This window comes from Chiloscyllium plagiosum, chromosome 7 (genome assembly GCF_004010195.1).
Source record: "Chiloscyllium plagiosum isolate BGI_BamShark_2017 chromosome 7, ASM401019v2, whole genome shotgun sequence".
Taxonomy (NCBI): Eukaryota; Metazoa; Chordata; class Chondrichthyes; order Orectolobiformes; family Hemiscylliidae; genus Chiloscyllium; species Chiloscyllium plagiosum.
In genome coordinates, this window is record NC_057716.1 from 58,255,001 (window position 1) to 58,280,000 (window position 25,000).

A 25,000-nucleotide genomic window follows, 5' to 3' on the forward strand; every position below is an offset into this window, starting at 1 on the left:
TTGGCAGTGTAGTGGACAGTGAAGAAGGTTGTGCAAACAGGATCTCGATTGACTGGGCCAAGAAATGGCTGTTGTATTTATCTGCATTGAATTCAAAGGTCTTGCATTTTGGCAAGACCAAACCAAGGCAGAATGTAACTGTTAATGATTAGATTAGATTAGATTAGATTACTTAGTGTGGAAACAGGCCCTTCGGCCCAACAAGTCCACACCAACCCGCCGGAGTGCAACCCACTCATACCCCTACATTTACCTCTTAACCTAACACTACGGGCAATTTTAGCATGGCCAAATCACCTGACCAGCACATCTTTGGACTGTGGGAGGAAACCAGAGCACCTGGATGAAACCCACGCAGATACGGGGAGAATGTGCAAACTCCTCGCAGTCAGTCGCCTGAGGCGGGAACTGAACCCGGGTCTCTGGCGCTGTGAGGCAGCAGTGCTAACCACTGCCACAGTGCTGCCCATGGTAGGGCCATTTTTGTCAAATGGCGACCTAGGGGGCGCATGATGTACTGTGTACAATTCTGGTCATCTTGTAACGGTGTACCGAAACTGAAAGGTTGAAGTTACAAGGCAAGGTTGGATAGGCTGGGACTTTTCCCCTGGTGTGTAGGAGGCTGAGGGGTGACTTTCAAGAGATTAATAAACTCTTGAGGGGCATAGATAAGGTGAATAGCAAAGGTCATTTCCTCAATGAGTCCAAATTAGAGGACTTAGGTTTAAGGTGACAGCAGAATGATTTCAAGGGATTCTAAGGAGCAACTTTTTCTTAGTGGTTGGTGGGTGTATGGAATCAGCTGCCAGAGGCAATGGTAGAGGCAAGTACACTTAGAACATTTAAAAGACATTTGGACAGATACATGGATAGGAACGGTTTAGAAGGATATGGGCCAAGTAGAGACAAATGGGACTAGTTTAGTTTTGGAAACTTGGTTGGTAGGGACAAATTAGGCTGAAGGATCGATTTCCATTGTGTATGACTCTAATGCCCTTTTTAAAGCATGTTCTGAAAATTTATCTGATGGCACATTGGTAATGGTGTTTTGAGGAAATTATGGCTAGTTTAAGACAGGATGTCAAGTAATGAAGATGGTCAGTGATGGAGTTTAGTGTATTTGTGGAAGCTGAACCCCATCTATGAATCATGTCACCAAAAAACAATGTGGATGAAGAGGTAAAGATTAAGGATGGGAATGGTGAAAAACACATGCTGGAGATTCTGTAGCTAAAATTAGATTAGAGGAAGCAAAGTGAGGGTTGTTGCACATAACTGGAGATGAGAGATGTTGGGAGAATGGAGTGGTTAGGAGTGTAACAGTTGTCCTCTGCTCAGTTAGTAAGAATATAATTTGATTTTTTTGCAATGTTTTTGTACTGTAGGAAAAATTGAGAGTAAGAGATGGACACATGTCTGAGAAATGGTTATGCATGGAGTTTGAGCTTTCAAGGCAAATGGAAATTGATGGTATCTTGCATGGTCACAAGGGTGATGCCAGTATCTGAGAAAAGAACCATTTATACTATTTGGGTCATGAAGAAAGTTTGGTGCTTACCAGTTTAGTAGAAACACCGTTCAGAGTAGCATTTTGGCTTGGTGGACGGGATGTGCTTGAGCAGAGCTGTGGCCTTGACGTAGACTTGTATGTTTGGAGGGGAATTGATTGGTGACTTAGTAGCGAGGCTTGTTTTGATAACCAAGTTATTAGAAGCAGTTGAATATGTATGGTCTCTATCTGTAATGAGAACATTGCCTCTCACATTGAATAGTTAAAATTGGAGAGACAAAAGTATAAAGGCAGGATTTTAATGGAGCTGAGAAGCCAAGGATCGTTCTTGGTCTCCAGAAAGTTAATTTCTTTTGAAAGAAGAATGTAGCAGCAAATGGCTAACCTAATTACACTTGGTTTGCCAATTGGACTTAGTGGTGGTGATAAACCATACCAGGGAACAGCCATGATTTGGAGATGCCGGTGTTGGACTGGGGTGTGCATTGTTCAAAATCTTACAACACCAGGCTATAGTCCAACAGGTTTAATTGGAAGCACACTAGCTCCGAAAGCTAGTGTTTCCAATTAAACCTGTTGGACTATAACCTGCTGTTGTGTGATTTATTTTTTAAAAACAGGGAACAGCCAGGAAGAGTTGAGGCTATTATGGTTCTGCTGTGTACAAGACGACACTATTTGGAACCAATCTTTTTTGAATAAGTCCATAGCAAGAAAATGGGAAACAATGGATATTAGCATAAAGAACAAAGTAGAGGACCTAAGAGGATAGGGCGTTGAGGGCCAGTAATTGTCATCACTGGCCAAAGCAATTACCAGGTAAAACTTCTGAGAGTAAACTATCAATGATCCGAACTGGGAATTAGTACAAATATTGGCACAGTAGTTGTGATGCGGAATTTAAATGTTTTGTGTACTCTTTTTTTCTTTTGTGTGAATTCATCGCAATGTGAATTTGTTACAAGTGTTGGTTTTCCATCTCCCAAAGTTGCTTTCACAATATAATCAGCATAAATTATTTTTTTCTTGAAGCCAGGATTTGTCTTCTATACACAGAATATCTGGTCATGTTTGAAAGTGAATAGTTAATCAGACAGTGGCAAGATTTCTGAAATTATTCAGGACAACAACAAAATACTTTGTGGTATCCTATGTTTTGAAATCTGTAGAAAACCATACTGTTGGGCATTATATGCTATCGAAGACTTATTAAAAATAAGACCAGTAATGAGAGAGTACACATTCATTTATAGAACATACTCTGCATTAATTGGCAAATTATTTGGGGGATATGAGGGAAAATTGCTCAGGTACTGGGATAAATTTTGAATTTAGGACATGGGAGGAAGTTCCCCCTGCATTAGCTAGTTATGCTACACCTGTTGAGTGGTAATCTGCAGTTCAGTCTCTGACTAATGTCATTTCCCAGCAGTATTTCAGGATATGAATATGTTCGCTAACAATCTGAGATTGGTAGTAAATCTTTGTAGAATAGGGAGCTTTATGCTATATGCCCGATTTCAGAGTTTCATTCCAGCCTATTACATGTGAATGGTTTGAGAAACCCACTAGGACTCTGTTCGCTGCCTTCATCATATTTATCTATGTTCTTGAAATGTTCTATGTTCTTCAGCTACAAGAATAGAATGCATAAACTTAACACTATATATTGAAGCTGTATTCCATACAGTATCAAGCCCAGTTGATATCACACTGCAGGATTAATTTTGTATCGAAATTCAAAATGTGCTGGAACTTCAGCATGACTGAAAAGGTGAAACTGTTTTTCAGCAATTTTAACCATGTTTAAGATACCGTGAATAAGCCCTTTTGTGCATGCATAATCGTAATTGTATAATTACACTGCTTTGTAACTAAAAATTCTATAACATCCCATTGAAAATGCTAATTTTAACAGCTGTTAATGTTTGAATTTAATCTAATTAATTATGCCATTACTTAGAATTACTTAGAATATTTATTAAAGATTAATATTTCACAAGTTCTAATTTCTAGTTTTTTAGAGGATAATTGTGTTTCTGTTTCATAATTACCTGCATAGCTGCACTAAGCAAAACTGTGCAGGAAGGACATAAACTTCTCTGGAAAGTGTGCTCTCCTTAAGGCCAGTTGGACCAGCCTAACTAGTTCCTTCCTTCTGCCAATGATAAATCATTTACATCAGTGTTTATTATTATGGTATGGAGCGTCCCTATCTCTATTTGCAACATAAACTACTCAATGACCATCAAAATTGCCCAGTGGTTCCTAAGCAGACTTTTGTTTTAGAAAAAAAATGAATACCAAACTTTGAGTAACCAATGCCAGTTAGCAAGTTGATAGCTTCAATAAAATAATTAAGTTCATTAATAATACAGTGGCTTTCACCGAGCAAAGTTAAATAACAGGATAATCTGAATGTCTGTCTGTGATTTAAACCCAAATTCTTTGACAGTGTGAGGGGCTAGAATCAAAGACGTACAGGCAAGCAGACATAATTAAGGGATAAATGAGAGGAAAGCTGAGGGAGATAGAACTGACCAGTTCACTTAAGTAGTCTCCATGATCTGTAATATCACAGGCACATGGGATTGTATTTTGCTTGGATTCTGAAGATACTGGTCAATGCAAACAGCTTCCAGTAAGTTATGAAGTACATTCACTTGATCGTTATAACTGATCTTCTATTCACTAAACTTTGAGTAAGTTGATCATGGAGGGGAATGGGGGGAGGGGGCAGTTAGATAGCCAGGGAGCAATTAAACCTCATCCTGTAACTTTCACAGCCACAGTCTCTCTGACAAAAGTGCAGTTCAAAACCAATAGATTTTGGTTTCTCTTTCACTTTTATTCATCAGTCACTTGGCACCGACCTCCCTACCAGGCTTCTATTAACATTCAAACAACTGTCATCTGTTTGAGCCTAATACCTTGCCAGAATCAAAAAGTCTACTTTTGAACAAGAATCAGGCTGCATTTACTTCTGGCCCCAAACATACGACAGTACTTTCTCTTTTTACTTTCTCGCCATTCAAAGATCACATTCAGCTTGCTTAGTTCACAGTTCCTATGGAAATGATAAAATTATTGAGGGTCTCTATTATGGAAAGGGGAAAAATGTTTCTTTCTGGATATTGCACCTTTGTTTGAACAAGTTAATCTTCAATTTTACAGTCCATTTTATATGCCATCTTAGTTGATTTTCTTTTGAATTCTTGATTTATTCAGTAGGGGCACACTTTTTTTACTTTGTTTGAAACTGTTATCAGCTGATTCCTGCTACTTAAAAGTCACTTAACATTTATGTAAAATTAGCTACAGTTTGAGTTGACAGTGAAATTTTGTAAATATGATTCAAGTACTACTTGATACAAAACTTTAAGCCTAGCAGTAAATTTGCTATCCAGGAGGCCTGGGTTCAAATTCCATGTGCTCTACAGATGTGCAATATGCGTTCTGAACCAGTTGGTTAAAAATATCTAGATAAAAACTGTCAATATGATGTAACTACATTTCTTGTCACAGCTGGAGACTGGCTGTAGAAAGGTAGAGCAATTTGCATGCCAGTTTTGTGTAAATATATGTTGACTGAACCCTCGATGAATGTTTAAAATTCAATTCAATGAAATCCAAACAGATATAAAATATCAATATTTGGTATGTTCAGATGCTGATAGTTTTTAAAAATCTAGTTATTTCTAAAATTTGAATATTAATTTCCTTGAGTGGTTTAAAGTATTTTTTATGTATGAAACAACTAGACTTTGTGCATAGAAACATGATGGTATGTGGTATTACTAAATTGCTAGGCAACAGCTTATTTTTATTTGCATGCTATTGGATGTCTTGAAATTATTTCTTTAAAACATCAAAATTATGGGATCCTATTGTAACAGCGTCTTCAGGAGGTACAGCTGAGTTTTCTGTGTATTTGTCTCTTTTCTCCAGCACAGTTTACATGTGACCAACTTCGGAGAAGGGAGCTATTATGATGCAAAGCTATGCTGCTGAATCTGTCCAATCGAGCTGAGCGAAAATTCTCACCAGTATGAAATTTTTAAGAAACAGGCAGTGCTCATCAGTAGTCTAAATATTAGGTGTATTAGCTAATTTGAACATTGAAATAAAATTAAATTGTGATTAAAAATGATAAGACTGCTGAAAAATAATCTTCAGTTGAGACAAAATGGAAGGAGTCTGTACTCAAGCTATCATATGCTGCAGTACCAGTAATTGATGGAACTCTGGGAAGGATTGCTGAAATAACTGCATGCAAGGGAATTAATAAATGCCTGTAGATATTTTGTACATGTCCCTAAACATCTGAGTTCAAGTAAAAGGGTAGAGATTTCCTGCTGAATGATCTTCTGAGATGGAAAGCTTAATCTTGTTGCAGGTTGTGTTTCTTAATGAGTGGGCGGGGCAAGATGAGTGAAAATGTTTGCATTGAACACAGTGACATGTGGCAATTTAAAGTAAATAAAACTTTGGTATGCAACAGATTTGAATATTGTCTGTAACCCAGTACAATTATAATCCTGTTCTTTGCTGCAGGAGCTCCAGTTTGAAAGGCTTACACGAGAGCTTGAGTTGGAACGGCAGATTGTTGCAAATCAGCTAGAAAGATGCAAGCTGGGAACTGAATCACCGAGTGCTGCTAGTATCAGGTAAAGGCCTGCATTTTTATTTATTGCTATTCAATTGCTTCGACATCTTATTCCTGACTGTGTTCTTCCATTTACAAATGGATTTCTTATTTGATTTTCTCTTTCCTTGTTTAATTCATAACATTCTGTGAAAGAACATTGTCACTTGTGCAGAGTATCAGAATCTATGTTGAGATGCTTGAATAGATTTTTCCTTTTTATTCTAACCAATGAAAAATGCTCTTTATCAAATTAAGTGCTATCATTGATAACAACAGTGTTTTGGTGGAGCTTTTCAGTCTGATTTGGTGGGATCTCTAACTACAAAGTGCTGAGGGTTTTAAATTTTCTAATAATTTAATTGAAAAGGGACACATGGATTTGATTTTTTTTTAAATGAATTGATTGAATAATACTTTTCTCCATTAGTTCACAAAGCAATTGTCAACTGGCATGCTACTTGTACAGTCAGCATTGTTCCAAAAACAGTAACTTTACTATGAAGTAGGGATGAAATACACTGTACCAAAAACAAAGTAATAAATGTTTGTATTGAAATGTGTATTGGGGAAAAAAACAAAGGCACTGTATAATGGGGCTGTATAAATTGTTGCAACTCTTGTTTCTTGAAGCGAGTAATGCTTCCAAGATGTGATTTGATTGACAATAGGACTGTTGTGAGAAAAGACAGCAGCGGTTCTTGTAACCATGTCAACTCAGAAGCATGCTAACTTAACCATCACTGGTATCCTGGTACAGAATTGTACACAGTACTCTGTTATTGCTGATAAAGATTGTTTTGATGATTAGGATTGCCTTCACAGAAATTGTTGAATGAATATCTTGTGATAACTTGTATCATCCTTGAATAGCCAAAGTACAAAATAAAGGGTGTTTGCAAGATCAGCAAACTAAGAACAGTCAGTTCTGGGAGATGACAAACTATACACTTTTGTGTATGTTAAATTTAGAAATTTAAAGGAGATATCTGACAATTTCAAATAAAGCAAAAAATGCTCTGATTCGGCTAGCTTCCATCTTCAGAGTTGAGGACAAATGTGAGGAATCTTATGATTTGTTATATACAACATTCATGTGAATAAAACACTTTTTAAAAAGGGTTTTGCCAGCTGTTATGTTCAATCATGTTAGGAACTTTGTCGTGAATAATAGATGTTTTGGTCAGTTTTTAAGCACTATTTTCTAATTGCTGACAAAATACTACTTGCATTTTTAATACAAATTAATTATGACAGTTGAAAGTGTGACAAGCTTAAATTATGCTCTGCGCTTAAAGCTTCACGACGTTTATGGGCAATCCCTGCCATATGAATTGATTAACTTATACCACCCCATGTCAATACAGTCTGAAATTAAAGCTAAACTAGTAGCACGCATATTTAAAAGCCTATAAACAGGGAATGCTTACATGTGCTCAACCATGTAATTGTATCATTTTTAGGCATTTCATTTAAAGATGTTTACTTTTGAAAAGTTCCATTTATCAACAAGTCTGGCATCAACAATTTGCCCAAAGTTTAGATATGCTCAGCTTCCCACCTGTTGCTGCCACTGCTGCAACTGAGCTTGATCGAGGCCCTACCCCTCTAGCTTTTTATCAGGTTCACTCTGCTTCTTTCCTGTTGCTGCCATCGCTGCTGCTCCAATGGAGCATTCAGTATGATCATGAACAATCCTCTATCTCTATACCATATTTCTGTTTTCTCATTGCCTTTAGAATCTAGAAATGTCTCGATCTCTTTTTTTTTTTTTGGAATATATTCAGTAATTTAGCCTCTCCAGCCTGCCTTGGTAGAGAAATCCACAGATTCAGTGAAGACTTTTTTCCCTCCTCTGTCATAAACAGCCTACCACAAATTCTGAAATCACCTGGTTCTAGACCTCCCAACCAGGGGAAACCTCTTCCATGTCTTGTCTGTCCAACCCTGTTAGAATTTTGTACATTTCAATCTGGTCCCTTCTGAACTCTAGTGAATGCAGGCACAGTCTAACTGATCCCTCCTGCGACAAATGCTGTCATCCCTGATATCAACTGAGTAAACCTCCACTGCACTCCCTTAACAAAAGCCTTGTAAAAATTCAAATACACCACATGTGCAGGTTCTCTTTATCTGTTCTAGTTGCATCCTCAAAACTGATTGATAGATTTGTTAAACATGGTTTGTCTTTCATAAGTCCATGCTGAACCTGTCCAATCCCATTAATGTTTTCCAAATGTGTTTTGTCTTTTACCATTTTCCCATTTACTGATTTTTTTTTTTTAATTGGCTGACTGGTCTATAATTCTGTTAAGTTGTAGTGATAAATTTGCCAACCTATGATCTGTAAAGAAGAATGTTGGAAAATGACCAATGCTTCTAAAATTTCCAGTTCTCCAAGATGTAGATTATCAGGAACTGGTTACTTGTCAGCCTTTAACCCGATTAATTTTCCCAGCAGCATTTTCTTACTAATACGGATTTCCTTCATTTCATCCCTCTTTAGATGCATGATTCCCTAATATTTCTCTGAAGTTATTTGTGCCCTCCTTTTTGTGAAGACCGAACCAATGAATGTGTTCAATCCCTCTGACATTTCATTGTTCCCCATTAATTTCCCTGGTTGCTGATTGTAAGGGACCTACATTCTGTTTACTAATGTCTTTCTCTTCACACATTTTATAGAATCTTTTATGATCAGTTTCTATGTTCCCTGCAGTTATAATCTTGTATGCTATTTTTCCCATTTTGATCAAACTTTGCTCTTTCTTTAAATGCTGGATTCTAAAATGTTTCCAGTCATCAAGCATGCTGCTTTCACTGGCAATTTTGTTTCTTCCTTAGGATCAATACTATCCCTAATTTTCTTTTGTATGCTATGATTGTGCCACCTTTGAGACAGATAGGAAAGAAGAATTGTTATAATTTATGCACACATTATTTATGTATGAACCATTTGCTTATTCACTGTCAACACCTTTAGTAAGGTATCCAAGTCTACCCTTACCAACTTGTGTCTCATACCCTTATTCCCGTTATTTAGATTCAGTGTGTTAGTTTTGAGTTTGCCTCCTTCGCATTCCTTATTTAACGAAGAATTCTGTCATGGTCGCTCTTTCTCTCTTTTCTCTCCCCCCCCCAAGGGACCCTGCACAGAAAGACTTAATTAATACATTGTCGTCATATGTTCCATGCCTATGGTGGTCTACTATCTGGTTCCTCAACCTTTTTAAAAATCCATCTCTCATTCTCTTCAGAAAATCCTCTTTGCCAATACCATTGATCACTTGGTTCTTTTGATTCCAATGCCTAAAATGTGGATGATCTTGGGCAGCAGTCATTCCAGTAGTGACCTCTATGCAACACCTCTCCACTTTTTATACAACACAGAATAACTACCCTTTTACTCACACTCTTGGCTTCTCTTGAAGCCAGAAAGCAACCTGTTCAACTGCTCTCCTTATTTTGTGTTCTTTGACTTTATTCATTGGTCCACTGCAGAGCATCCTATCCAAAGTCTGTGCAAAATATTTATAAATTCATTGTTTTAAAGTTAAGCAAATAACTATATTTAATAAATTATTGCTAATGATTTACCATCAAATGTTTTGTGATGGCTGCAGAAAGGATTCTCCTTTTTCCAATTCAAGTTGACTATACATACTTCGAAGTTCCTTTTGGTTCATAATTTCTAATATTGCATGTTATGGTGACAATATAGGAAAAGAGATCTATGAAGTATTTTTCCTAATCAAATATTAGAAAATAAGAATTGAAGTCCAAGTATTATTATTAATATTCTAGATATAAACCTGTGCATTTCAAATACAAACTTATCAATGCAATTATTAGAATTAAAGTGACAGCCTTGGTGTGAACAATTTAATTATGCAAAACTTGAACGTTGATTTGCACATGTTGCAATTGTTGCACTTGGATAAGTTATAGAATGTGCATTAATATCTAAAGAACTTGCTATACAAATCAAGTCTTCTGTAATTCTTGTTATTGTATACAGTGTTTTGCTGTGAGTACTTCAGAATTTTAAGATTCTAATACACTTGTATTCAATATTGATGAAATGTAGTCCCACCTTGGGTGGGGAAGGCAAGGTTCTTCAGTGCGCTTATTAGTTTTTAATCCAAAAATCCATTTATTGCAAAATTTCATGCTGTAGGCAAACTGATTTGTTGTGTACACTCCAAGTCTATTTTTTGGGTGAAAGAAAATGTTGTGCTAATGACTAGTAAGGCAAAGCGGAGAGAAATTCTGCTGTGTACTTCACTCGTGTGCTGTCTAGTTTTGACATATTTACTGTGTCCCCATTTTTCCCTTCGTAGAATCCCTATAGTGTGGAAGCAGGTTATTTGGCCCATCAGGTCCACAGCATATCCTCCAAAAAGCATTGCACACAGACCCTTACCCTGTGATTCCCATACCTAATTGACCTAGCTTTCACATCCCTAGATACTATCAACAATTTTTAGGAGAAAGTGAGGTCTGCAGATGCTGGAGATCAGAGATGGAAATGTGTTGCTGGAAAAGCGCAGCAGGTCAGGCAGCATCTAGGGAACAGGAGAATCGACGTTTCGGGCATTAGCCCTTCTTCAGGAATGAGGAACGTTGGTCCAGCAGGCTAAGATAAAAGATAGGGAGGAGGGGCTTGGGGGAGGGGCGTCAGAAATGTGATAGGTGGAAAGAGGTCAAGGTGAGGGTGATAGGTCACCTTGACCCCCCACCTTTTCCTCCGCTACATCGATGATTGTATCAGCGCCGCCTCGTGCTCCCACGAGGAAGTTGAACAGTTCATCCACTTCACCAACACCTTCCACCCCGACCTCAAATTCACCTGGACAGTCTCAGATTCCTCCCTCCCCTTCCTCGACCTTTCTATTTCTATCTCAGGCGACCGAATCAACACGGACATCTACGACAAACCGACGACATTCTTCTAATTTCCCTGCAGATTTGTTCTTCTGCATTCTTCCCACTTGCTGGGAGCCTATAGACTATACTGAGTGATGTAATTGCTCCTTACCTCGAGCCACATTGATTTAGTTCTTGAATTGAGTCATACAGCATAGAAACAGACCCAATGGTCCAACCAGTCCATGTTGACCATAATCGCAAACTAAACCTGCGCTTGACTCATATCCCTCCAAACATTTCTTATTCATGTACTTATCTAATTGTCTTTTAAACTTTGTAACAATACCCATATCCACCACTTTCTCTGGAAATTCATTCCACACACAAACCTCTTTCTTTGTTTCTAAAAAATAATCCTCATGTCTTTTTTTAAAATTCTTCCTCCTCTCACCTTTAAAAATATCCCCTGTAGTCTTGAAAACTCACCCTATATAAAAGAGAACTGCTATTCATCTTATCTGTACCACTCCTGTACCAACCCAACCACCCTGTGGCTCAACATTTCAATTCCCCCTCCCACTCTACCAAGGATATGCAGGTCTTTGGACTCCTCCATCGTCAGACCACAGCGAAATGACGGTTGGAGGAAGAACGCCTCATCTTCCCGCTAGGAACCCTCCAACCACAAGGGATGAACTCGGATTTCACCAGTTTCCTCATTTCCCCTCCCCCCCGCCTGTCTCAGTCAAATCCATCAAATTCAGCACCGCCTTCCTAACCTGCAATCTTCTTCCCGACCTCTCCGCCCCCACCCCAGTCTGACCTATCACCCTCACCTTGACCTCTTTCCAACTATCAACAATTTAGCCTGGCCAATCCACCTAACTTGCACATCTTTGGATTGTGGCATGAAACCCATGCAGACACTGAGAATATGCAAATTCTACAAAGCCACCCGAGGCTGGAATTGAACCTGGGTCCCTGATGCAGTGTGGCAGTAGCACTAATCACTGAGCCATTGTGCCACCCCATAGTGAAAAGTGAACCCCACATTGCTTGTACAAGTCATTCAGCTGTAATGCGCAAGTTGCGTTCCTCTGCAACCCTGCACTATATAATATCGCACTATAGAAAATTGCACTCTGCACGATCGCTATGGAAAATCGTTATACCCATACAGTAGAAAGTTAGCATTATCCAGGCAGCATCCACAATTCATCAGTCGCATTATAACTAATTTGTGTTAATGAAACATGTTATACCAGAACTACCTGTAGTTTCAACCCATGTCCTCCTGTTTAAGGAAATTTTGTCAATTGACTTTTTGCGTATTGCTCACTCTATTGACAATCTCTAAGATGAAGTTTAGAATTATTTCCACTGTGCTGACGTTTTTCTTTTTGACTCCTTATTGTGATACTTGATATTAGGAATTTGCTGTGTAATTCTTCTCCGTAGTTTCCGGTGTTAGAACTCTGCTCTGTCATTAGGCAATGTACAAGGTCAACACTCATGATATAGTTTAACCTTTGTTGACTTGTATTCTGATGTTTTGACTGTATTTCATTCTTGACCTTGAATGCAGTTATGCAGTAGTTAAAAATATTGAACCTAGAAAATTACCAATTTGACCCTTAAACGCACTTATCATTGAGAGCCAGCTTTTTTTTTATTTATGCTATTCTACTTGATTTCACCTGCAATTTTTTTCTCGATTTAATAATATTAATGTGCTGCTTGTTCCTCCCCCTGTTGTTCTCTACGTAGCACACTGGGCCCTTTTTTGGCCGACTGAAGTCCATGCAGATTAGTTCAATGCTACTGAGCTTCATTGAGCTCCAGGATCTTGGCTGACACTTTTTTCTGTGCGCAGCATGCCTTTATTCAGAGATGGAGTTTGTTGAAGCTGCCGTGTTGAGCAGCAGTAACACATCCATCCCTTTCTTTGTTATGTAAGTATGGTTATAAATGGCTATGTGCATTTTAATTCTGTAACATTGATCTTTTTTGGCTCCAGATTTTTGGTCTTTTAAATGTAGCATTTGCTTTTGAGTGTAAATTTGAAGAAATTTTAATAAATAAATTCTGTAACATCTTAAAAATTTTTACAAGGCAACTTGCTGTGTCGCATGGCTTTGAAACATTTTAAGCTATTGTCTAAGATTGGTAATGACTAGTTATTCATGCATTGGCAAATGAATGCTATTTACATAGGTTATGTAACTGTTGAATCTTTGTTCTGATGTCTGTTTTCACAGACACATGGTTAGCTTTTGTAGCTGTCAAGCAAAAATTTGTTTCCCGGACGCCGGAACTAGTTACAGAACTGAGTACTGCCGAGCTCGTCTAATCCAATTCTGGAAATCAGTGTCACAATCTGTGTCCTCTGCACAGTGTTGGTATTGCTGCGCATGCATGCTCTGAGGCAATATTGCTCCCATGCATCTGCTGCCCTTCTCCTTAAAGTTGGTCATAGGTTTAGAAGATGGTGAAAGTGTTGTCTTGACACACTGTATTGAACCTAGTAGATGATATGTACTGCTCCCGGGGAGTGAATGTTGAAGTGGTGGCTGGGGTGTCAATCGAGTATTGCTTTGTCCTGATGTCAAGCTGCTTGTGTGTATTTGGTGCCGCACTCATTCAGGTATGTGAGGAGTATTCTATCACACTCCTGACTTGCACTTCTGTGGACAGGCATGGAAGATTAAGGTGATGTTATTTCCCACAGAATTCCTAGCGGCTGAACCACTTATCGAGTCTTAGAGATGTACACCACAGAAACAGACCATTTGGTCCAACTCGTCCATGCCAATCAGATATCGTAAATTAACCTAGTCCCATTTACCAGCACGTGGCCCGTGTCCCTCTAAACCCTTCACATTCATGTACCCATCCAGATGCCTTTTTAAATGTTGTAATTGCCCCAGCTTTCACCACTTTGTCTGGCAGATCATTCCGTACACGCACCACCCTCTGCGTGGAAAAAGTTGTCCCTTTGGTGCCTTTTAAATCTCTACCCCCTCACCCAAAATATACGTTCTCTGGTTCTTGACTCCCCCCACTCCAGTGAAAAGACCTTGTCTATTCACCCTATGCATGCCCTTCATGATTTTATAAATCTCTATAAGGTAAGTCTCAGCCTCCAAAGCTCCAGGGAAAACAGCCCCAGCCTATTCAGCCTCTCCCTGTAGCTCACACTATCCAACCATGGTAGCATCCTTAAATCTTTTGTGAACCTTTTCACACTTCAGATCATCCTTTCAATAGGAGAGAGACTAGAATTGCATGCAATAGTCCGAAAGTGACCTAACCAATGTCCTGAACAGCCGCAGTGCGATCTTCCAACTCCTATGTTCAATGTATTAATAAAAGAGCATACCAAATGCTGCCTTCACTATCCTAATCTACTTGCAACTCCATCTTCAAGGAACTATGAACTTTGTGGTCAGTTTTTAAATGGCTAGTTAAGTTGTTTCAGGTCAGTCGTAACCCCCCAGGGTAATGCAAGCATGCCCCTGCTTTTGAGAGAAAGGGAGAGAGATGGTAGAATAACTTTGCCCCTTTCTCCTTACCTTGCAATTGTCCACAACAAGATGGATTTTAAATCCTTTTAAGTATTGGGATTTTTGGCACTAAGTGCAATACAGTCTTTCTTGGAAATTTTTAAATCTGAAGAAAATAACTTGTTTACACTCAACATGCTGAAATCTAAATGCAGCATCATGCGCTACTTCATGCACACAAACTGATAATGCAAGGAAGAAGAGATTCTAGAGAAAATGTACATTTGAGTGAAAAGCAGAAATAGCCAGTCGCATTCAGGTTGAAGTCCTTTTAAAAAGGCACAAATTGGATGCCTGTAAGAGTTTTCTTTTTCTTTATGTAATTATAATGTTAGATTATTAGATTACTTAGTGTGGAAACAGGCCCTTTGGCCCAACAAGTCCACACTGACCCTCCGAAGAGCAACCCACCCATACCCCTACAACCTAACACAATGGGAAATCTAGCGTGGCCAATTCACCTAATTTGCACATTTTTTGGACTGTGGGAGGAAACCAGAGGAAACCCACACAAACACGGAGAATGTGCAAACTCCATGCAGACTGTTGCCTGAGGTGGGAATTGAACCCGGGTCTCTAGCACTGAGGCAGCAGTGCTAACTGCTGTGCCACCGTGCTGCCCAGAAGCAGGCCAGTCATCCCATCATTCCTTCACAGTTCTATTACCTAGTACCAGTCTCCTGTCTTTATTTCCCTATATGCCTGCACACCATTTTTATTAAAATATTCCAATGCCCTATTATATGCCTCAGTTCAAACATGTTTCCAGGCAGTACAATCTATCCCATGATTACTCAGTGTGAGTTTTTTTTTTTGCTACACATAACCCTTGCTATGTATGTTACTTTAAACCCATGCCCAAATTTGTTTTCCCTTTGCACAAGCAGGAGCCGATTCTTCCTGTCTACTCTGTCCAGTATGTCATTGTTTTGAAAGCCTCTTCAAGCTACCCTCATAAATGAAGTTTCTCATTCCTGGAAGCGTTTTTGTAAGTCTTTTCTGTAAGCTCCAGTGCATTCATAATTGCTGTTGCTTATTATAGGCAATGCCCATAATTAAGCTGAGGTCTAACAGGTGTCTTATACATGTTCAACATTGCCTCCTTGCTCCTGTACACTCTGTCCCTATTTATAAAGCTGAAAACACTGCTCTATCAAATGCTGTCTTCACCTGTCCTCCCACCTTGAAAGGTGTGTGGGTGTGCACACACCCAGGTCCCTCTGCTGCTGCACCTCTTCAAATTGTATGCCCTATTTTGTGTTGTCTTTCAATATTCTCCTCACCAAAGTGCATCACTTCACTACTATTTCTCTACAGTGGACCTGATCTCCCCATTTCACAATTTGTCATTATCCTTTTGGACTTTCACATTATCATCCTATCACTTTGCAATTCTTCAGAGTTTAATTACTGTGAAATTGTCCCCTGCACATCCTGATGAATATCCAGAAAAGTAAGGGTCACATTATTGACCCCCCTGGATGAATTTCACTCTAGCCTAAAAACTATCACATGACCATGAACTTATAGCTGAGTTTTGGGAGAGGTGAATCTTTGCAAGTGATTCACACTAGCTGGGTATTTGGTTGTTTGACACAAGTTTTGTTGGAGGAGTGATCTGACTGTTAAATTCCAGATTCTTGTCCTTGGATTGATCAGATTTATTATCTGAAGCCTGTTTCAGTTGTGACTCAGGAGTTATAAGGAGAGACTGGATAGGCTGGGACTTTTCCCCTGGACTGTAGGAGGGTGAGGGATGACCATTGAGGTTTATAAAATCATGAGAGGCATAGATGAGATGAATATCCAAGGTCTCTTTCTCAAACCCAGATGCTATTCCAGCATCTGCAGTCCTCACTTTTTTGCCTAGTTGAATTTGACCTTCCTGCAAATCTTGCAAGGATGCCTACCTTGAAGTCCTCCTCCTCTCTCGACAAGAATCTGTCAGACCCTCCTCTCCCCCTCCCCCTTACTGCAACGCCCAGGTCCTCTCCTCTGCCCTGAAGCTCTTCAACCATCAGCAAAAAGTCATCGCATTTCCCAATGCTATTAAGCTTCTTGCAGCTGAAGAAATTGTCCCTCTTTATCAAACCTTTTAATTTTGACGTGACTGGTTCTCTCTTTCTTTGCTGTAAATCATGAAGTCATGTTGAACTGAACCTGTCAGAGTCATAGAGATGTACAGCATGGAGACAGACCCTTCGATCCAACTCGTCCATACCGACTAGATATCCCAACCCAATCTAGTCCCACCTGCCAGCACTTGGCCCATATCCTCCAAACCCTTCCTATTCATATACCCATTCAAATGTGTCTCAAATGTTGCAATTGTACCAGCCTCCACCACTTCCTCTGGCAGCTCATTCCATACATGTACCACCCTCTGCGTGAAAATGTTGCCCCTTAGGTCTCTCTTATATCTTTCCCCTATACCCTAAACCTATGCTCTCTAGTTCTGGACTCGCCCACCCCATGGAAAAGACTTTGTCCATTTATCCTATCCATGCCCCTCGTGATTTTTTAAACCTCGAAGGTCACCCCTCAACCTCTGCCGCTCCAGGGAAAACAGCCCCAGCCTGTTCAGCCTCTCCCTATAGCTCAAATTCTCCAACCCTGGCAACATCCTTGTAAATCTTTTTTCTGAACCCTTTCAAACTTCACAACATCTTTTCCGATAGGGAAGAGACCAGAATTGCACGCAATATTCCAACAGTGGCCTAACCAATGTCCTGTACAGATGCAACATGACCTCCCAACTCCTGTACTTGATACTCTGACCAATAAAGGAAAGTGTACCAAATGCTACCTTCACTATCCTATCTACCTGTGACTCCACTTTCAAGAAGCTATGAACCTGCACTCCAAGGTCTCTTTGTTCAGCAACACTCTCTAGAACCTTACCATTAAGTGTATAAAGTCCTGCTAAGGCTTCAAATATTTTCTGCAGACTTCTAACCAAACGCCTGGTCTGGAAGTTGTACAAACTAAACTTTAACGTTGTCGTAACTGCTTCCCCTGAAAACTTGTTTGCAATGACGTCTGTGTGTCTCTGTGTGTCTCTGTGTGTCTCTGTGTGTCTCTGTGTGTCTCTGTGTGTCTCTGTGTCCAGATTTAATATCCACTTACCACCATAGCTAACATCCATCTTGCCCTTCGAAACAAAGTCTCCCTCTTCATTTCACATAAGTGTAACCCTGTATTCTTGGAAACCTTCTAGGAAATCTCTTGTGCCCCCAGCTGATGGTACTACTAGAGAAGTCCGATCCCAGAATTGAACCTGGCTTTAAAAATCATGTTTTTAGTGAGTAATCACTAAATTCTAATTACAAAAGGCTGCATGTTTTCTTTAACAAATGTTTATTGTGCAAATATAAGTAAGCTACTTGAATTTAAAGTGCAGTATAGAAAGGTCTTAAATAATATTTCTAACCTACTTTTTCACATCACCAATTTTTACAATTCCAATCTAGAGAAATTACTCTGTAATATTCATTAATGGCACATGGACATTGGCTGGCCAGCATTTCTTGCCCATCCCTAGTTGTCCTTTAGAAGGTGGTGGTGAGCTGCTGCTTTTAACTACCAGAGTCCATGTGCTGGAGGTTGACCCACTGCCATTAGGGAGGGAATTCCAGGATCTTGACCCAGCAACAGTGACGAAATGGCAATATATTTCCCAGTCAAAATGGTGAGGTGGCGTGGAGGGGTATCTTGTAGGTTCTGGTGTTCTCGTGTATCTACTGCCTTTGTCCTTCTCGATGGAAGTAGTTGTGGGTTTTGATGTTTGAATTTCTGCAGTGCATTTTGTAGAGAACACACGCTGCTGCTGCTGCATCAATGATGAAGGGAGTGAATGCTTGTGGGTGTGGTGCTAATTAAGTGGCCTGTTTTTGACCTGGATGGTGTCAAGCTTCTGAAGTGTTTTGTTGGAGTTGCAACCGAGGAGTTTGACTTGTGCCCTGTAAAAGATGAACAGGCTTTGGGGAGTCAGGAAGTGAGTTACGTGCTGCAGGATTCCTAGCATCTGATGTGCTCTTGTAGCCTGTTTATATAGTGAGTCTCGTTGAGCTTCTGGTCAATGGCAACCCCAAAGATCTTGATTAGTAGGGGATTCATTGATGGTAACACCATTGAATGTGAAGGGGCGATGGTTTGTTTTTCTTTTATTGGACATAGTAATTGCTTGGTATTTGTAGCACGAATATTACTTGCCATCTGTCAGGTCTGCACATTGTCCAGACTTTGTTTCATTTGAGCATGGACTGCTTCAGTATCTGAGGAGTCACGAATGGTGCTGAACGTTGTGCAATAATTGGCAAATATCCTCACTTTTGACTTATGGAGGGAAGGTCATTGAAGCATCCGAAGATGATTCGGATAGGACCCTGCTGTGTCTGCTCTTGATGTGGTCTCTTCATTTTGGGAGAGCGAACATCCCAGAGAGAACATCTCTGGGACGAACACACAACAAACTGCCCTGGCCGATCATTTCAAATCCCCCTCCTGCTCTGCCAAGGACATGTAAGTCCTGGGCCATCTCCACCACCAAATCCTAATGTCAAGTTCTTTTTTCTGAGATTCTTACACACTTGATGCAACTGCAACATGCCAACTTCTGTGAACAACCAAAATTTTATTAAGCCCAGTACCATATAAGCTTTGGAGAAACCCTGGATACTCTTCGCCAAGGTTGCGAAGCATGTCCAGAGAATCTCTCCCTGAATAAAGGAAACAGTCCTTCCATTATACAAAATGTTTTACATCACAGTAATGCTCACAAGGCAACCCCCAGCCACTCCCTCACGGTCTCACACCACCCAAGACGCAATGCAGTGACCACATCATCTCCAGAAACCATGTAATGCGAATCACTTCTTAATGGCCAAATCTGTTGCAAATTATTTTCTTTTGTAACAATAGGGTGCAGTCAGAATTGCAATTGCAATATTCCAACTGACTTCTGAATAGGTGATGTGAATGGCAAGGAATGACCATGTAAATTACATTCTATCTGTAGGTCAGAGGCATCCCATCCTAGTCTGAGGACATCCAATTTCCTGCAGGTCAGCAGAAAAAGTTATAAACTCTTAAATATCACACTAGCCACCCAACGTCTGGAGGCAGAAGGCCTCATCTTCCACCTTGGGACCCTCTAACCACACGGGGCATCAATGTTGATTTTCACCAGTTTCCTTATCTCCCCTCTTCCCCCACCTCATCCCAGATCCAACCCTCCAACTTGGCACCACCCTCTTGAACTGTCCTACCTGTCCATCTTCGTTCCCACCTATCCATTCCGCCCTCCACCTATCATCATCACCACACCCCTTTCTCACTTTCCCACCCCCCACCTCCAACCCCATCTGCATCTACCTATCACCTTCCCAGCTATCTTCCACCAGCCGTAACCCCCTTATATTTATCTCTCAACCCACACATTCCTAGTGAAGGGCATCTGCCTGAAACTTTGATTCTCCTGCTCCTCAGATGCTGCCTGACCTGTGCTTTTTTTCTAGCAACACACTGTAGGACACTATACGAAAGACATCCTGGAACGGAGATGACTGACTTCCAACAATGGCAACAACTTCCTATCTGTCACTGTCTCTAACCAGTGGAGAGTTTGTCCCAGATTCCCATTTATTCAAGTTTTGCTAGGGATCCTTGATGCCACGCTTAGTTGAATGCAGTTTTGATGTCAGGGGTTGTCATTAACCTCACCTCTGGAATTCACCTCTTTTGTCCAAGTTTGAACCAAGGCGGTAATGAAATCTGGAGCTGAATGGCCCTGGCAGAACCAAAACTGGGCATTGGTGAACTGGTGCTGCTTGATAGCACTGTTGATGACACCTTCCATTACTAATCGAAAGTAGACTGAGATGGTAATTAACTGAATTGGATTTTGTCTTGCTTTTTTGTACAGGACATAACTGGGCAATTTTCCACATTGGATGGATGCCAGTGTTGAAACTGTACTGGAGGAGCTTGGCTAAGGGGGTGGCAATTTCTGGCACTCAAGGCTTCATTACCGTTGCCAGAATGTTGTTGGGCCCTGTAGCCTTTGCACTATCCAGTGTCCTCAGCTATTTCTTGGTAATATGTAGAGTGAATCAAATTAGCTGATGGAATCTAATGGTGGGGACCACTGGAGGAGGCCAAGATGGATCATCCACTGAGCACTTCTGACTGAAGGTTGCAGTGAATCCTTCAACCTTTTCTTTTGCACTGAGTTGAGCCCTTCCTCATTGAGGATGGGTATATTTGTGGAGCTGCCACCTCCAGCGAGTTGTTTAACTTTTCATCGCCATTCATAACTGGATGTGGCAGGATTGCTGAGCCGAATTCTGATATGTTGGTTGTGGGATTGCTTAGCTCTGTCAACTAATGCTTATGCTGTTTGGCATTAAGTAGTCTTGGTAGCTTTAAGATTGGCACCTCATTTTTAGTTATGTCTGGTGTAGCTCCTGGCATGCCCTCCTGCACTCTCCATTGAACCAGGGTCGATTCCCTGGGTTGAGTGGGGGATATGCTGGGCCATGAGGTTGCAAATTGTACCGGTGTACAATTCTGGTGTTGGCCCATAAAACCATGTGGATGCCCAGTCTTGTGTTGCTCGATCTATTTGAAATTTGTCCCATTTTAGTACGTTGATTAGTGTCACACAACATGGAGAGTATTCTTCATGTGAATGAGGGACTTAGGCTCCACAGGGACTGTGTTGTGATCACTCTTACAAGTACTATCTTAGTCGGGTGCATCTGCAGCCAGCAAATTGGTAAGGATCCGGTCAAGAATGTTTTTCTCTTGTCTGTTTCCCTCACCACCTACCGTAGTCCCAGTCTAGGAGCTATATCTCTTCAGGTTCCTACCAGCTTGATCAGTAGGGTTGCTGCCTCAGTAGGGAACTGAGGGAGGATGGTATGTAGAAACCAGCACGAGAAACGCCTGAAGCCATGAGATTTCATGGGGTCCAGAATCAATGTTGAGGGTATGTTTATGGAATGAGCTGCCAAAGGAAGTGGAGGCTGGTACAATTGCAACATTTAAGAGGCATTTGGATGGGTATATGAACAGGAAGGGTTTGGAGGGATATGGGCGGGGTGCTGGCAGGTGGGACTACATTGGGTTGGGATGAATGAGTTGGACCGAAGGGTCTGTTTCCATGCTGTACACCTCTGACTCCCAGGCTAACTCCCTCCCCATTGTATATGTCCTGTCCTACTGGCACAATGATGGTATAGGAGACATTGTCAGGTATGCTTCTGTGGGAATGATTGTCAAGCTATTGAGACCCCTTTTCCAAATCTTTGCAGTGTTAATGGTCTCTGTCGTTATCTTTTCTGGTGCCTAGGTTGCTGTCGGGTCATCTGTACGGTTTTTCTACTTTTGTTGAGACTTCTTAACAAATGATACAACAGTCAGTTGCTCGGCCATTTCAGAGGGTGGTTGAGAATCAATCACATTGCAGTGCTCTGGAGACATTTGTAAACAGGATCAAGTGAGAATGGCAGATTCCCTTCCCTGAAGAATGAGTGAGCCAAATGGGTTTTTCCAACAAGCGACAATGGTTTCATGGTCATCCAGTAGATTCTTTAATTCCAGATACTTTTTTATTGAATTCAGTTTCTACTATCTGTTATGTTCGGATTGGAACCTGGGTCTCCAGAACATTAGCCAAGTTACTAGGTTAATAGTCTAGCAATGGTACTACTACACCATGACTACCCTTTTTTATGTATATCTCAAATCTTAAATTAACTTTTTTTTTTGTCTGTGAACCACCGTGCTGTCTTTATATAAATACTCAAAACTGACAGCTTTAGCTTTTTCATAGTCAGAGTTATACAGCACAGAAACAGACCCTTTGGTCTAATTCATCCGTGTTGACCAGATTTCCTAAATTAATGCATCCCATATGGTCCATCTCCCTCTTAAACCCTTCCCATTCATATCCATCCAAATGCCTTTTAAATGTGGTTGTGGTTATTGTCATGGTCACAGCCTCCTCTGGCAGCTTGTTACATACATGTACCACCATCTGTGTGGAAAGGTTGCCCCTTAGGTCCCTTTTATATACAGTCAGAGGTGCACAGCATGGTCAGGCAACTTGTTGGTCCAACTTGTCCATGCCAACCAGATATCCTAACCTAATCTAGACCCATTTGCCAGCACTTAGCTCATATCTCTCTCAACCCTTCCTATTCATATACCCATCCAGATGCCTTTTAAATGCTGCGATTTAACCAGCAGCCTCCACTTCCTCTGGCAGCTCATTTCATACACACTCATCCCTCTGTGTGGAAAGATTTGCCCCTGAAGTCTCTTATATCTTTCCTGTCTCACACTAAACCTATGCCCTCTCGTTCTGGACTCCCACACCTCAGGGAAAAGACTTTGTCTATTTATCCTATCCATGTCCCTCATAATTTTATAAACTTCTGTAAGGTTCCCCCTCAGCCTCCACTCCAGGGAAAACAGCCCCAGCGTATTCAACCTCTCCCTATAGCTCAAATCCTCCAACCCTGGCAACATCCTTGTAAGTCTTTTCTGAACCCTTTCAAGTTTCACAATATCCTTCCAATAGGAAGGAGACCAGAGTTGCACGCAATATTCCAACAGTAGCCTAACCAACGTCCTGTACAGCCGCAACATGACCTCCCAACTCCTGTACTCAATACTCGGACCAATATTCATACCAACTGCTGCCTTCACTATCCTATCTACCTGCATCTCTACTTTTGATGAACTATGAACCTGCACTCCAAGGTCTTTATTCAGCAAACTTCCCAGGACCTTACAATTAAAAGATAGGGAGGAGGGGCTTGGGGGAGGGGCGTCGGAAATGTGATAGGTGGAAAGAGGTCAAGGTGAGGGTGATAGGTCACCTTGACCCCCCACCTTTTCCTCAGCTACATCGATGACTGTATCAGTGCCGCCTCGTGCTCCCACGAGGAAGTTGAACAGTTCATCCACTTCACCAACACCTTCCACCCCGACCTCAAATTCACCTGGACAGTCTCAGATTCCTCCCTCCCCTTCCTCGACCTTTCTATTTCTATCTCAGGCGACCAAATCAACACGGACATCTACTACAAACCGACCGACTCCCACAGCTACCTGGACTACACCTCCTCCCACCCCGCCCCCTGTAAAAACGCCATCCCATTCTCCCAATTACTTCGACTCCGCCGCATCTGCTCCCAGGAGCACCAGTTCCAAAAACGCACAACCCAGATGGCCTCCTCCTTCCCCTGCAACCGCAGGAGGTGCAAGACTTGCGCCCACACCTCCCCCCTCACCTCCCTCTAAGGCCCCAAAGGAAACTTCCATATCCGCCACAGATTCACCTGTACCTCCACACATTGCATCCTTTGCACCCGATGTGGCCTCCTCTATATTGGGGAGACGGGCCGCCTACTTGCCTCCCTTACAATTAAGTGTATAAGCCCTACTCTGATTTGCTTTTCCAAAATGCAGCATCTCTCATTATCTAAATTAAACACCATCTGCCACTCCTCAGCCCATTGGCCCATTCGATCAAGATCTATGCCTTGTAATTTTGGACTCCCCTGCCCTGAGAAAAAAGACCTTGTCTATTTACCATCTTCTTCCCGTCAGAATTTCTAACCTCTAAGGTCACCCCCTCAACCTCCGATACTCCAAGTTAAATAGCCCCAGTCTATTCAGCCGCTCCTAATAGCTCAAACCCTCCACCCCTGCAACATATCTGTAAATCTTCTTTGCATGCTTTCAAGTCAGGTGAATTGGCCATGCTAAATTGCCCGTAGTGTTAGGTAAGTGGTAAATGTAGGGGTATGGGTGGGTTACGCTTCGGCGGGTCGGTGTGGACTTGTTGGGCCGAAGGGCCTGTTTCCACACTGTAATCTAATCTAATCTAATCTAATCTTTCCAAAGCCGGGAGACCAAAATTGAATACAGTATCCCAAAAGTGCCGAACCAATGACCTGTAGAGCTACAACATGACCTCCCAGCTCCTATGCTCAGTGCACTGACCAATAAAGGCAAGTGTACCACACGCTGCCTTTCTATCCCGTCTACCTGTGACTCCACGTTCCAGGAACTATGAGCTGGCGTCAAGAGGTGTTTGTTTGGTCTTCAGCTTCTAATAATCTGCACATTCTTAACCAAATGCTTGTAGCTTGGAACCTGACCTGGACTCCAGATCTCCACCATGTAGTTGACTCAGTGCCCTCTGGGTATTTAAGGATGGGCAATTAATGTTGGCCGAGCCAGTGATGGATGGGTTAGTGATGCTGGAAGAGCACTGCTGTTCAGGCAGCATCCAAGGAGCAGTAAAATCGACGTTTCGGGCAAAAGCCCTTCATCAGGAATAAAGGCAGAGAGCCTGAAGCGTGGAGAGAGAAGCTCGGAGGGTGGGGGTGGGGAGAAAGT

The 25,000-nt window shown here is 41.2% G+C and overlaps 1 protein-coding gene across 3 annotated transcripts in view; it reads left to right on the forward strand.

The window, feature by feature from the left end:
• Nucleotides 1–25,000, forward strand: part of pkp4 (plakophilin 4) — a 236,229-nt gene that overhangs the window by 43,610 nt on the left and 167,619 nt on the right. For all 3 annotated transcript variants that reach the window (XM_043693802.1, XM_043693805.1, XM_043693804.1), the window contains exon 3: nucleotides 6,065–6,177. In XM_043693802.1, the coding sequence (XP_043549737.1) occupies nucleotides 6,065–6,177 (113 nt within the window). The remainder of the gene's footprint in view (nucleotides 1–6,064; nucleotides 6,178–25,000) is intronic.